Here is a 16,190-nt window from a genome sequence, read left to right as displayed (position 1 = left end):
AGTCAGAAGCGGAAGAATCTACTCTCAAACGCGACTCAACTGCGCATGCGCATGAGGATGAGCCCGCTCGTAACTGCTAAAACGAATCTAATGGAAACAGTTGTGACTTCACACTCATTGGAGGCAATTTGTTGTTATGAAGCATTGCATAGTCTTCCTAAAGCCTTTGACACATTTTGCTGTTAGCAGACGCTTGCATGAGCACTTTGTGTCATTGTATATGGTGCATTTCCTTTGCAATTTATTTTCATTTTTTTTCTCTTGTTTATGTTCTATTGTTGAAGTATCTGCAGTACGGGGATACAGTAATATCCTTTGATACAGTATCGGTTCTTACCAGTCAAAATTTCAGAAAATTAACTGAAAACTAAAACAATGAAAAATTCCCAGAATTCTAAAAAATTCCCGGGTTTTTCCCGGTTTTCTCCCGGATGAAAAAATTCCCGGATCTCCCGGTTGTCCCGGGTCGTATACACCCTGTATTGAAAACATCAAAGAGTTTTCTTATTTTTAGGAGTTATCATCTTATGGAATTGTCTAAATGAAAACACTTTCATCATTTGATCTTTTATTTCCTTTTTGACACTATTACCGTTTTAGCTCTATTTTCAAGTGATTCATTACCATGTTGTGATAATTAGTCACATTGCAAGCTGGAGAATATGTTATGCAACACCTGTCCACATAGCATACATCATGTCAGTGTTTACTTACGTGGCATGCCAAACCAGCATTAAGTACCAGTTCAACACCAATCCAAATCACAACTTACCATCTGGCACAGCTATAGGCAGATTTCATTGCAGACACTACATACTGTGTCAGGGGTTAGGTATGTCTGGCTTTAAATGTTTATGCTGGGTGAACATTCTGACACAACCAGTCACGCTCTGTATGTATTGCAGAAATACAAGTTACGGAGCATGTCCTCTTTCCCTTTCACATCTGATACTTCCTTACACTGTGGAGATTTGTCTATTGACAATCACTTTTTATTATCAAAGTTTTCCTTAGATGACATAGTTCTTTGTTAAAGAAATTGCAGCAGCATTGATACAATATTCTCTTTTGGCAAATGGTCCCAATAGCAATACCCAAGAACTTGAAACATCATCTACAGTGGCCTGGAAAGCTTACATTCTTATTTCATTTTAATTCTTTATCCCCTCTATATTCCAAATCTGCATCCATTTCTTCTTGTATCACATCAGCAGATAGTTCATCCAGCTGAGAGGCTCTTAACTATCTCATTCATCCTTTCCACTCCCTCCTCTGTGTTTAACAGTGGAATTCTATACATGAGCATCACAGATTTTGATAAAAAATTTTATGAACTATTGCACACATTCCCAATGAACATTGGTAAAGTTTCGTGATCATTAACGGAATACTTCCAGAGATATAATCACAAGGTCTTAGAATACAACATTTCATTCCTCTTAGGCTTTTCAATAGTAATTGAGGGCAAAGTAGACAATTTTACTAAAAACATAAAAAATGGTTATTTGTGGCCCATTTTTACATAAACTCTTTTAAACTGTTTTTATTAGAAAGGCCATGTTCTAAACTGCCTGAAAGCTATGTTTGGTTTTGCAATGTGATCATATAAGGCCTTAAAAAATGGCAACGAGGTGGAGGTGCATTGAAAGTGGACCATATTCTTTTGGTACTCAAATTAACTTTACTCCTTTTGTTATGTTCTACAGTTGTTTAGCAATCTCAGGAGAAGGCAATATCAAAAGTCTGTGTGACTAAGAAGTGAGATAAAGTACAAACAACTTCACACACTTACAGAAAGAAGTGTCTTTCATTGCAATGAGTCATGAAATATTTCAGTCTTTTTTCTGCTTTAACTACAGAATCAAACTGGTTATAAACTTTACAATTTAATTGTGTTTTAGCATAGCAGTGGAGATCATGGTGGTAAAATTTTTGTATTGCAGCTACAGCACACATCATATAAATAGCCTTTAGGTTTTATACCATTGTCACATTGTGTAAATTTTTTGATGTTCATGGCAACCTTGCTGACATTTTCTGGAACGGATTCATACTATTGAGAATTATTAGTAGGTCTTTTTATTGTGTAATGATATTGATGTGCTTATTTAATTCTAGTTTAAGATATAGCATACTTTATGTTAGCATAGTTCGCGGTTAATGTGGAACATTAGTGTACTGATGAAAAACTGTGTAAATGTGTTGCTGTGGTCCGTGGTGGCTTAACCGCTGCTGGTTCCTTTTAAAAGTCAGAAAATCAACATCCCCATTGCCGTAGGGGCCATGCCTGATAGCTATGCAACAGCAGCCAAGGGTTGTGTCTTTACCATGTGTTCCCAAGCCTGATAAAGGTTTCTTTACACAGGATTCCAAGCTGGTGATATAAAATAAGTGTCAGGGGCCATAGCTAGAAGAAGTCTCTTTAGAATCCGAAGCTTACAGTTACTTCAAACTACTTGTTTTTTTTTTTTATAGGTTTCATTAATTTGCTGTATGTCTTGAGGAAAAATTTTGATTTGACTAAGAACTCAAAGAATTTTGCTTTTCAGGTGTGATTACCTCAAGTTGTTAGAGCCACAATAAAGAGAAAACAAATCTTTTTATTGGATTCCATATTCCATTTAATTTTTTATAAAAGGAATTTTGTAGAACTGAATGCTGTTGAGATTTCTAATTTAAATGAAAGAGCTACTTATTTGCAGTTTTTTCTGACTCAAGCTCATTTCCTAGTCATCAGGCCTTTTGATATTATCTCCCACAGAGAGTATTAAACAATTGTAGAGGATATTGAAAGATGTCAGATTTAATTTGAGTACCAGCAGAATATGGACCCATTTTCAGTGCACCTCCACCTAGTTGGTTTTTAGGGCCTTATATGCTTAGAAAGGGAAACCAAATATAGTTTTTTAGGTGGTTCAGAACGTGATCTTTCTAATGGAAACAGTTTGAAAGAATTCTGTTGATATTATGTCTCAAACTTGTCAAAAACCAATGGGTACACAGTCGATAGCTGGCTATAGGGTCAAACAAATGAGTATATCTGTGAAAGTATTAAAGTGATGGAAGTAAAACTTTACCAATGTCCATTGGGAACATGTGTGAATGTTGACACAAAATTTCAGAAAAATCAATGAACATGCAGTAACTTTCTCCAAAAGTTGACCACTTGGCATGGAATGGCCCAGCTTTGTTATTAATTTTAGCAGAAGTTATTTTGATTTTCCTGTTTGTTGGATCATTCCTTGTAGCAACCAACTTTTTCCTGCAGCCAATTTGCTTTATTTTCCTTGCAATTCCAATTTATCTCATCCTAAGTGATGCCTGTTCTGTATTGCTTCCTTTTGTCCGTCAGTTAAAGTATTTCCTCTGTTACATGCAATTTCATCACAGTTTCTTATATTTTTATCTGTTCAACTTTTTTAATTAGCTTTCATATGCATGTCTTTTCTTCCTGAACTGAGCTTCCTACTGAAGTGTTCATTATTGCTGTATTACAGGCTTAGCAAACTTCAGATACACATCTCCATTCCTCAATATTTCTGTTTCCCACTTCTTATATATACTGCTTCTTCCTGGCGATTCTTCTAAACTTCACTGTACTGTTAATCATTATTGAAGTGTGATCTGTGTCTGTATCTGCTGTGGGATATTCCTTACAATCTAATACTTGATTTCAAAATCTCTTTTAATGTAGGTGATATCTTTTTGTGTCTCTTTGACTTTTCATGTATACCTCTTCCTTTTATGATTTTTGTACTGTATATTTGCCATTAATAACTGAAACTCAGTGTCTTTCTCCTCTCTCATTCCTATTGCTGAGCCCATATTCTTTCATAACTCTGCTCTCTATTCCTTCTTCTACTGTAGTGTTACAGTTCCCCATGATTATTAGATTTTCACATACCTGAACATGCCAAGTTACGTGTTCAGTTCCCTCACATCTATCTCTATCTCATCATCTTCTGCTTGTGATCACAGCGTATATACCTAAGTCACTGTTTTTGGCATTGGTTTGGTTTAGAAGCTGTTTAGAATAATCCTGTCAAACTGTTTACAGTAATTCACTTTTTGCCCTACCTTCCTATTTAATTCTGTCCTATATTCCTCTTACTAGAATCATTTATCTTCTATCTGTATAACTTCACTGAACCCTTTTACTTCTAGACTTAGCCTTACATTTATTTTCAGAATTTATAATTTCCCTGCTACATTCAAAATTCTGTCATTCCATGCTCTAACTCATAGAATGGTACTGCTTTATTGATTTTTCAGTATTTTTCTCGTGATACTCTACCAGAGGTCCAATTATCTTGGAGAACTACTCTGGTATCATTTTACTATGGAGAGATCATCCTGACACCTTTTCAGTTGCAAACCACATTTCCTGTGGATACACTTCATGGGTTTTTAATGCAGTGGTTTCCATTGCCTTGTTGACCAATAATGATTCTTATGCCATCTGAGGCAATTTCCCATTCCCAAGGCCCTGAACCGCTACCCACTCTTTTGACAAAGGCATTGACTAGAATGTGGGCCACTCCTTGGCCATCATATGTAATTATTGTTATTCAAAACTTAATCAGTGGCTGGACCATAGGACTTTCAGATTAGTAGACACAAAGATGGTAGACCTAGACCACAGTGATACAGTGGGCCTAGTAAAATCCATTTTTCAGGTTTGTCTTCAGTTTAGTTTTATTAAATTGCACAGAAGAGTTTCACAAAAATATCAATTTCTTGTACAAAGTCCATTATATACGGTGTTCATTTTAACTGAAGACATTGAAATATCTCAAAAACTACACATCACATCAAGAAAGTTATAATTCCAACTTATTTGTCTCAGAGGGAAACACTCAACGATACCACACTGGACCCACTACCCCTAACTGTACATGGGCAGCAGAGATCAACTTTGAAATTTTCAATGGGAACCTCCCTTTTTTATTGCAGGTTACAATTCTATGGCAAAATCTACGTGCGTTTCGTCGTAAACATTTTCTTCATTTCTCCACAGATGGCACTGTAATCAGTGGAATAGAAATGGGTATACAATATTAATTTACGATATGCTACTCAGTGGCCCTTAAATATCCAATGGCACCTGAGACTCCATCTCCTTGCTGCGAGGGTAGGACAGGCCAGTATTTCACAACTTTTTGTTGAAAACCCCATTTGCAATGTTGTATGCCTCTGACACATCAAACAGGGTACTACTTGACGTGCCCCTCTGGCGAACTGCAAAGTATCATAACAGACAGTACACTGCGACTGGAGCTCACTTATTATGCAGATGTAGAACAGATAGCGGCTCTAAACATTGTTGTATTTGCGCAGTATTTATTGCCTGCACATCTACATATCATTTGGAGAACAGATGTGCAAGTGGATTATCAATGTTGCTACCACAGAAGAAAAAATTGAAATGATACCGACTTGTGAAGAATGTAGGAGAAATGTTGAGGCTGCTGTTGCCGTGTGTGCAGAGCATTTTTCAGGGAAAGGTCGCTCTCATTCGTTCTTTTACAAAATTGTGAACACTTTTATGTCTGATGGCAGCATATGGACCGGCAAAAGGAAACGAAGCAAACGTGTTACAGGGGAAGCCAATGAAACAGCTGTACTAGCAGCAGTGCAGCACAATCTGTGGATAAGCACTCGGCAATTACGCTGCGATTTCAATATGTCCATAGGTAGTACTGCATCCTCATAAGTATCTCTCATACCATGTGTCACAGCATTGAAACTTCATGACACTTATTTTCATAATCAGGTAGTGGTTTGTGAATAGGCACGTCAACAAATGCAGACGACCCCCACATTCTTTGCTGAGGTACTATTTTCCAATGAGACTATACTCACAGACCATGTTAATGTTAACTGGTGTAACAAGCATTACTGGAGTGTAGACAATCCTCACTGTTTACGGCAAGTTGTCTATCAATGTCCGCGGTTGATTAACATATGGTGTGGCATCACGGGGAGTAACGTTGTTGGTCTGTATTTTATTGATGATACATTGAATGGGCATAAAAATTAAACACTTTTGGAACAGGAGCTACTAGTACTATTGGAGGATGTTACACTGGGTGTTCGACAATGTGGTTTCAGCCTGACAGTAGCCTAGCACATTACGCAGTTGAAGCATGGGAGGTATTAGACTGTGTTTACTCTTGATCAGTGAATCGGCAGATGTGGCCCTATTAATTGGCTCATTATGTTGCCAGATTTGACGTTTCCAAATTTCTTTTAGTGGGGATATTTAAAAGATAAGCTGTACCAGCAAGTGCCAACAACCGTGATGTTGTGGCGGCTTCTGCCACCGAATGTATCAGGATGACCAAATGTAGCAGGAAGACATCAAATGTAGTGGGTGGGTGCCAGGAGGTATCGTATTAAAACTCGGCGAGAACTTTCCAAATGATTTATTCGTTTCCACTACAGTCTTCCGTTCCCCTCGGTCTGCGTCACAGGGCCCAGCAATGCTGAGGAAGCACCCCAGCAGCCTGTGCAATGCAATGCAATGCTGTGCCGTGCCGGCCTTGACTGGCCTGCTGAGTTCCGATAATGTCAGGATAGCTGCACCAGCAGCTGACTCAGCGGCCATTGTCCCCGTTGACTCCGCGCTGCTCTGCCGGGAGTCGTAGGCCGGCCCCGCTGCTGCTTCTTTCTCACTGGCAAAACTGAGAACACGGAGGCAACGACCGCCCACGATCCGGCGTCCGAATCTGTGGCCCACGCCTCGGAAGTCCCTGGCGTGTGTCGGGAGCTGAGACGACTGCCTGCGTTAGCGAGCTGAAGAGTGGCCCGCCGCTGGCTGGCTGTGGACCCTGCGACGGCCTCAGAGGGTCAAACCAATGGCCCACCGTGGACTGCGACGCTGTCGCCCCATCTGCTGCTGCGTGTAGCCCAGCGGTGTGGCACGTCCCGCCGTCCAGGAGAGCTGCCACACTGGAATGCCCCGCGTTGGCCTCAGAGGGTCGAACCAGTGACCCGCCGTGGACTGGAATGCTGGCACCCCACCTGTTGCTGTGTGTAGCCGGCAGTGTGACATGCCTTGCCGTCTAGGAGAGCTGTCACGCTTCAATGAATCTTGTTAGAAAACGGCACCTATTTATACTCTGCTGTGTGCCTCTGTTTTGTCAAGCGTGCCACTTCGCATCACATATGCATAATACTTAGGTTGGCCAGTGGCACTCCTCTGCCTGTGACTTGTGCCATGGAATCTGCTGTGTGCACCCTCTCTGGCAGTTCTATGCCCCTGTGGCCTCTATTTGCTCTCGTAACTGCTGTTATGCGTAACTTACTGCAATCCAGCCCACACCTGGCTGTAACTCGTGTTCCAAATATCACACAAAACTAACTTTCCCTATCCTCAACGGTGGTGCTGCTACAGTGAAGACATAATCGACACTTCAGAAGCACATATGCTTCTGTCCTGTGTATGTTCATTTGAAAAGCAGATCACAAAGAGTACTGAAGTCAGTGGTACTACGTTTGAACACTTACTCTATTTGGAAAAGTATAGTAGCGTTTGCCTTGAGCCACGTCCTCAGTGGTGTGTCGAGTAGTCCCCTTTTCTACATCTGCATAGTAAGTGAGCTCCAGTCACAGTGTACTGTCTGTTATGATACTTTGCAGTTCAGAGGGGCATGTCAAGTAGTACTCTGTTCGATGCGTCAGAGGAATACAACACTGCAAATGGGGTTTTCAATAAAAAGTTGTGAAATACTGGCCTGTCCTACCCTCACAGCATGGAGATGGAGTCCCACGTGCCATTGGATATTTAAGGTCCACTGAGTAGCATATCGTAAATTAATATTGTATACCCATTTCTATTCCTCTGATTACAGTGCCATCTGTGGAGAAATGGGAGGTTCCCATTGAAAATTTAAAAGTTACCCTCTGCTGCCCATGTACAGATTGTGGTGGTGGGTCCAGTGTGGTATCATTGAATGTTTCCCTCTGAGACAAATAAATTGGAATTATAACTTTCTTGATGTGATATGTCAGGGGAATACAATGTTGCAAATGGGGTTTGCAATTAGAAGTTTTGATTTACTGGCCTGTCCTACCCTCGCAGCATTGGGGTGGGGTCCCATGTGCCATTGGATATTCAAGGGCCATTGAGTAGCATGTCGTAAATTACGATTGTGTACCAATCTCTGTTTGTCCGATTACAACACAATCTGTGACAAAACGAAGAAAATGCTAAAGTCAAAATGTGTGTATATTAAGCTGTAGAATCATAATCTGCAATAAAAAATGGGGGCTTCCATTGAAGATTTCAAAGTTGTCCCTCACCATGCAGGCATGAGATAGGGTGGGGAGGGGGGGGGGGGTAGAGTAGTGTGGTATCATTGAATGTCGCCCTCCGAGATGAATAAATTGGAATTATAACTTTTTTTTATCCGATGTATAGTTTTCAACATATTTCAGTGTCTTCAGTTAAAATGAACCCTCTGTATGATGCCTGAGCACTCCTGTAACATTTTTGTACTGATTAAACCAGTCAGTTTTTGCAAATTTATCAACACAATTGTAATTCCTTAGTTTTGTTACTGTAATCTGATTTGGGGAAGGTGCCTAACATTCAAGCTGGATCTGAATTGGTTTCACGAACGTCTTTCTTGTAGCTGCTTTGAAGTTGTGCTACATTTTCCCAGATTTCTTCCAATAAATCCCTCACAACTCACTTGGTGCATTCATCCAAACTTAACATTACTTTCTTAGGTAAACCTAGGTATTTAATTGTTATAACTGAATCCAGTTAGTTGCACAACTATAACTTAAGTACAGTACCTTCCAGGAGACACATTCATTTGCAGCAGAAATCTGTGTGTGCTTTTCACACTTATGGGATAGATTGTTTACAATGTACTCTCGGTTATCCATGGTAATTGCCATCTTGAAAACTGCAGATAATCGAATTCTGTAGAGAACTCACAATTGAAGTTCGCGGTAATGTATTAGACTTTTTCAAAAACGAAGATTAATTACACTGTCATAATTAAAATGACTTGACAAATGTTTGTAATAAATTCTACTTTGTTCGTCATATTAAGTGTGATAATATAGTATTTACAAAGAATAGAGTGAAAAATAATTTCACATTACACCACACTACTTTTGAAATAAAATAGTCAACTGATTTCTGCCTCAGTGAGGTAGCTTGTCTTTTACACATCAGACTATGAATCTTACACAACACCAACTTGTCAGAAAGGGGAGCATCTTCTTGCTGTTGCAGATAGTCTAGTAACCCTTTGGCCCATTGAAGTGCTGATGCACGACTAATTATTGTATCCGAAATTAGATGAATATTTTCGTCTTTGTCCTTGTCATTCACCTCCTCAGATTTCCCATTTACTCGCTGAACAGTTGCACTGTCACTCAACATTTCATGACCTGGCTCTGTGCAGCGCTCATCAACTATTCAGAAATATTTTGTTTGTCAACAATTTCACTGCCTAGAGTACGTTTCAGAACATCAGTTAATGTCGCTAATGAGCAGTCTTCTTGATCATCAGAATCACTGATTTCATTAGTTTTAGGATTAATGTTTTTCCAAGATTTGGGTATGGTTGAGTGTTTTACCTTACCTTGCGTTCAAAATTTCATAAAGTGCATTTAGCACTATCGATTATTTCCAAAATGTTTGAAGCTTGCTGCCCTCATCATTAAGTTTTTGTAGCAGATTTTCTCTGTAACTTTTCTTCGCGTTGGCAATGACACCCTGATCCATTGGCTGAATTAAGGCTGTCACATTAGGGGGTAAATGTTTTAATATCATCATCCTGTCATCCAATTTCAGAACAAATTCATTCAGATGTGATGATGCATTGCCCAGTAACAATAAAGCCCTTGCAGGTCTGACACCTGTGACACAAAGCAGTTATGGAACCTGTTTGAAATATTATGCGGTCCATCCCTTTCTGGTGAAAATAATGGACAGGTAAATTGTACATTTGTTTTCCTCTGAAATAGTACTGTTTTTTAGCTTTACCTCTGTACTAAACTTAACTTTACTTGATCCCATATCATTAGCACAACACAACACAGTCATCCTTTTGTTACTTGATGTATAACCAGGCACATTGTCTGGAAAACTAAAGTCTTTGCTGGTACAAACTTTCAAAACAGCCCAGTTTTGTTTGTGTTTTGTATTTGCTCCATCTCTAAATTTTCTCATACAGTAAACTCCTTGAACTCATTACAAAATTTCTGAAGCAACCTTATTATCTGCATTTAACTTTTCTCCTTGGGTGGCAATGTCCTGGCTACCATGATTTTTAAATCTGATTAGCCAGCTGGAAGATGGATTAAAATTTCATCTAGTCCCCAAGGTTTCAAAGAAAAACTGGGACTTTTGGGTGCATGTTGGGCCAGATACTTGTGTGCCCTCTGCTCTTTTATGCTGAAAGCATTCCAACATGGCTTTATCAAGTTCTGCATACAGAGACATTTTAATAACTTTCTGCTTTGACAAACTGTTAGATGAGTCAACAATGTAGAAAAAGATGATTACTACTTACAGTAAAGAAAATACATTAAGTTGCAGACAGGCACAATTAAAAGACGCTTACACAAAGCTTTCGGCTACGGCCTTCATGATGAAAAGAAAAGAGAGAGAGAGAGAGACACACACACAAACGCGCGCGCGCACGCGCGCGCGCGCGCACACACACACACACACACGCACACACACACACACACACACACACACACAGATTATAGAGGAGGCAGAACTGCTAGCAAATTAAATTATTTTGTCTTTTTTTCCCCAAGTATCACAGATCATAATTTCATCCGCATTGTAAATCAGTGCCAGATTCTGCATATTGTTACCGCCTTATTCAAGTTTGTTTATTATTTCCAGTTTCTGCTATGTCATCAGCACAGCAAGTCTTCGCTATTCATACATTCTTCAGCACTAACAGAAACCAAATAACTACAGTTTCCATCAGAACAATACAGTCCAGTGCATGAAGTGTTTGTGCAGCACATCGTTTACTTCACTCATGTTGTAATGTGACATTATCATTCACCGGTGACCACTTATGGGTAAAAGAAAAATTTTGAGCAGGTTGAAAAAAATAGGGAAATATAGGTCGCAGATAACCTGCAAAGGGGATTATCCATAGTTTACTATATATGTACCGAGAAGTACAGATATCCTAGCATGTTTCATTGGGTCACTTCCACCAAGTGATGTGGCATAAAGGTTAAGACCTGGTCTCACATCCAAGAGGGCTAAGGTTCAAATCTATTCTGCCAATACAATTTATGTTTTATGTGACTTTGCTTAATTGCTTAAAGCTTGGCTAACCATATTTTTTGGGTCAGCACATAGTTTTGAAATTGCTGAAATGTCTTTAACAGTTTACGGAAGCATTAAAAATGTATTTATTGAGTTGTATTTTTCACTGGACATGACTCTCTTTAGAATAGGTTTGTTTGAATTACAACATAAAACTCACAATAATGAAGCTTTGCATTAATTTTAACACTAGCAAGTATTTAACAGTAGATGATGAAAGGCTATACCTTTCTGCAAGCCAGATGTACCCCATAATTGAGAAAACACCCTCAACTGGAGCAGATGTGGTTTTCAGTTATCTGGTTCAAAAATGTATATTCATGAAATTGGTCATCTGTATTTATGGAATCTTTAATCATTTCATTGACAACTTGTGCACACTCTAGACCAGGCAATTTCAGTTCACAAATTAATCCATTTACCAACTTTATCGAAGCTGATTCTCCATAAGTCTAGGTATTGGGTATTAGTATTACAAAAATTTATACACTTAAGAAAAATTTTGTTCCTGAACATTATTATTTTCTTTTAGAGTGGATAGCAGATCTTTGGCCGAAGATGGTATAAAACTTTAAATACACATTCTCTTTTCCCCGTTGCCAAATGATGCAATGGAAAACATATACAGAGAGAATTATTGAAAAGTGTAGATGAGTTACTTTACAGATGAAAACAACATGAACACATTGCACCTTTTGTGTCGTTAAATGACTGAGTGAAAAGTTGTTGTGGAACCAGTAGCCATACCACCTAACCAACATCATTGCTTGCTCATGGTCAGCTGAGAGAGGCCTGGCATTTTTAAACATTCTCTTATGAATCTTTAAAAATGTGATATTGATTTTATAGATCTAAAATTTTAAAAAGTCCTCACCAGTAAAAAATGCTCAAACCATGGACACTTTTGGAACACCAGACATTACCTTGGACTGCACTAAAAGACCAGGGCTGTTTGATCTAGACCTGGACATATGGTAAGCCTACTTAGCAACTGCTGGTATAGTTCCTTTGCAAAATATGTGGCAGAAGTCCCACCACATTCTTCACTGAGCTTATGCTCCATCTTTAATGACCTCGCACCACTTTTTGCACTATTGTCTACAGAAGCAGATATTTCAGTCAACGTTTGTCTTTATCGCCTTAAGGTGTTTATAAATATCTGTCTTCTGGGAAGGGGGAGCAGCTTGAGTGAAGCTCCTCTTTTTTCTGCTTATGGACAAAAATTATGAAGCCTATGTTTGCAGTCTGGCTCCTGTTAAACTCCCTACTACTGTGAATGACATTCCAGCTTTAAATATTGGTTAATTAATATATCAAAAATCTGGTCAGTGAATTCTTGAAAATGTACTTACTGATCATTCAGTTATTGTAAGATTTTCTTGCAAATTACATTTATGTAGTAACAAATCACTTCTTGTAGTCTGTCAGCAGCACAATTAGTCATACACTCAGACAATTGTGTTGTCTGTTTTATTTAAACTCATGGAGTTCATTAATTATTGATTATCCTTCATTCTGTGTGTTACCAGATGAAACAGATGTACAGAATCATCTGCTCAGAAACTCCCATATGTTTGTTAAAATACCATTGAGAGTCAGTAATCACACACAAAATTATATTGTAGAATCGTTTCATACTGATTACTTCACAGGATCGGAATGTGGCACATAAGAGACCCCTGAAGTATAACAGCAGTTAGTTAATCATTCCTTAACAGTCTAGTTCTGTGAAGAACTGTGTAACATTCTCCCTCGCAGTTGGATGAGAGGTGGTGGAGGGAAGAAAACTGATTGTTATCCATATCCATTCACTGTTGACATTTCCACTCTTAACTGCTATGTACCTAGTATAGATGATTAAAATATTGTTATCCATAACTGTATATGCAGTTTATTTACTTTTTTTTCAACGGGGTAATGCAGAATTTTAACTTTCTGCACTGCTAGAGTATCCTTTTTATTTCTGCATCATTGTTATTCTATAACCTTTGTACTATAATGCCAATTGTTACAGGTTTGTTATACTGAAACTAGTACGGCGTGACTTGATTCACACCCTGCCACTGCCTCGCCGAGTCATAGACTACTTGAATACCCCTCACTACTACAGTGAGCAGTTGCTGGAAGATGAACGCAGTTCCTCCCCCTCTGCAGACGCTCAAGTGGAACTGATTTCTTTTGTACCCCACCACGTCTCTTGAGGTTGCTGCCTTTAGTCATCAACGATTTGTCATGTCTCTTGCTAATGTGTTTTAATCTGTACGTGTAATTGTTATTGTTTTGTATCAAATATGAGTTGCTGTGTGAGCAGCATAATGTAATTGTATTAACGTTGGCTCTTTCTTTGAAAGAGCAAATCATGCCAATACAGTAAATGTCTAGATAATAGAATTGTCACTGTGATATAACTTTTAAGAACTTAACTGCTCTATGTGGAGCATTGTCAGAAGACTTAATGGCTTAGATTTGGGTATTTTCCTCTTAAATTATGTTTTCCGGTGCGTTATTTAGGACAAGACAAACAGTTGTTTTGTGTCCTAAAAGTTATGTATGTATGGTGGCTAAACATTTAAATCATTTAATTGTGTGCTACATGATAGCAAATGTTTGAAAGTATTATGTGTACTTCAAAAATGTGTTAGAATGTGTTATTTTTGTACTATTAAATGTGTGTTTGATGCATGGTGAGTTTTCTCTTTGCAAAAGTGTTTGCTAAACTTTAAGTGTATTACTTTTATTTCATGAGAAAAAGAATTTCCTGTAATATACCAAAGCCATCATAATTCTGAGTATCAATTCAGATTCAAATATGATAACAAAATATTTATTTCTGTGTATCGTTTTAAAGACATAGCTCATTTAATATTTAATTTTGGCTACAGAACAGGTTTACGTACTCTGAGAATTTGAGGGTATCTTGGTGCTACATGACAATTTTTTATTACTTTAATTCAGATATTGCTTGCAATTTGTCCCATACTTGCTGCCATTGCCATATTGTAAAATAGTGTATCACTATGCCTCATATGTGGTTTATTCTAAAGAGTAATGTGTTTCAAAGTGAATTAATTAACAGTTTTGATTTACAGTTTCTAATTTATTTCTTATGGAATAATGCTCTACCATAAATAATTGCTTTCATTGCAGTTATAAACTGTTATTTCTTCGTACAAATATTGTTGAAAATATCTGGCTTACATGTCTTTTCAGGAAGCAATTTCCATGGTGTCTTGACTGATACATATTCCTAACTAGTTTTTATCCCCCTCATTTATATGTAGGAAATACAGAAACTGTATTTTCATGACTGTTCCATGAAGAAGATTCTGTTTATAACATATGTTTTCTAAAACCTAATTTGAAGATTTTTTAGCTATACAGTTACGATTTTTTATTTCAAATATGTCTCACGACAGAGATTTTGAATCAGTAGTACCTGTACCATTGTAGTAACCGCAGTGCAATACCAGTCACAATTTACATTCATAATGGCTTTCCAGTTCATAGTTTCATACTGAGCCTGTTGAGGCTGCTACAGTGTTGTGATATTTTGAACTAAAGCTAAAGTTTATGTGACTTAAAATATACTGTCCAGAATGATTTTTGTTACCTTCTTTTCTATTTTGTTCTATTATTTGTGTTCATATGAATATTCATGTTATGAAAGATAAATATTTTCTAATATGAATGAATCACTTGGTATATTAATTATACTCTTTCTCGTCCTTTATTATTTTGTACATTGTGATGTTCTTTACAAGATTAGGTTTAGCTCTGATTGAATGACCTTCCAGTGGCAGAACTTCTAAACCACATTTACAATCACACTTAAAAATTGTGATATTTGGCTGCTGACAATTCTGTTTAAATATTTTACAAGTCACTGTGGACTCCAGGTTAAGGGATGCTTGTTATTGTGCTGTATTTTGGGTGTTTCTTATACACCTTCCTCCATTTCACATAATTTGTTTTATATGTGATTGTTGTTCTCATTTGTAGACTTTTTTCCAATATAAATATTGTGCTGCCATTTATAAGAGCCAGCAGTGCCTCTCCCTCTCTACACTCTTTCTTCTCTTTGTGATTTTGCCTTTGATAGTCATGGCACTGTCCATATATTGAAGAAAAGAGAGGAGAAAAAGTAAAGATGGGAACTGTCACTAAGCAGTTCCATTTGAATGCCTAATGTGGCTAATTTTCATGTTAGAATGGCAGTGCACTAGTAGGTTTAAAATTCTCCCCTCCCCCAACAGTCTCTCTCTCTCTCTCTCTCTCTCTCTCTCTCTCTCTCTCTCTCTCTCTCTCTCTCTCTCTCTCTCTCCCCCCCCCCCCCTACCTCTCTCCCTCCCTCTCCCCCCCCCCCCTTCCTCCTCCGCCCTCCCTCTTACCATCAGAATATTGTACAAAGCTACAGGCAAAGTATGAAAATATCATTCTCAACTAGTGAATAGGCATTTTGTAAATGCACAACATGTAATCCAGAAACAAAATAACTTTGGCTAACTACAGAAAGTTTTGCTGTCTGAATATCTTGAGTTACTTTGTTTGAAATTAACATAATTTTTAACAGTTCCAAATGCTGTTGTGAACATTCGATACAGGAGAATTCATGCCATATGTGTGCTCATTACAAGTTAGATTTTCTGTTCTACATGTATGCTGTATTTTTTATCAAGTTGGCTACAGCAAATCAAATTCACAACTTATTGCTTTATTTCACAATCCATTCAGTTTAGACTGTGATTTTTACATAATGGCGCCAAGCAACATGACATTGTAGGAAATAAATTACTTGGTTGGATGTTATAAAAGTATTTTGACCCAGAACATTAAACATACTTTATTGTGAGAAGTATCAGCAAGCTTTGTA

At 38.0% G+C, this 16,190-nt stretch overlaps 1 protein-coding gene across 3 annotated transcripts in view; it reads left to right on the top strand.

Moving 5' to 3' along the window:
- The window catches only part of LOC124613095, a 78,759-nt gene extending 63,747 nt beyond the window's left edge, over positions 1-15,012 (top strand). For all 3 annotated transcript variants that reach the window (XM_047141686.1, XM_047141688.1, XM_047141687.1), the window contains exon 7: positions 13,335-15,012. In XM_047141686.1, the coding sequence (XP_046997642.1) occupies positions 13,335-13,521 (187 nt within the window). In that variant the 3' untranslated portion in view covers positions 13,522-15,012. The remainder of the gene's footprint in view (positions 1-13,334) is intronic.
- The last annotated feature ends 1,178 nt before the right edge of the window (positions 15,013-16,190 follow it).

This window comes from Schistocerca americana, chromosome 4, assembly GCF_021461395.2.
Source record: "Schistocerca americana isolate TAMUIC-IGC-003095 chromosome 4, iqSchAmer2.1, whole genome shotgun sequence".
NCBI lineage: Eukaryota > Metazoa > Arthropoda > Insecta > Orthoptera > Acrididae > Schistocerca > Schistocerca americana.
This window is presented reverse-complemented; position numbering and strand designations above follow the sequence as displayed.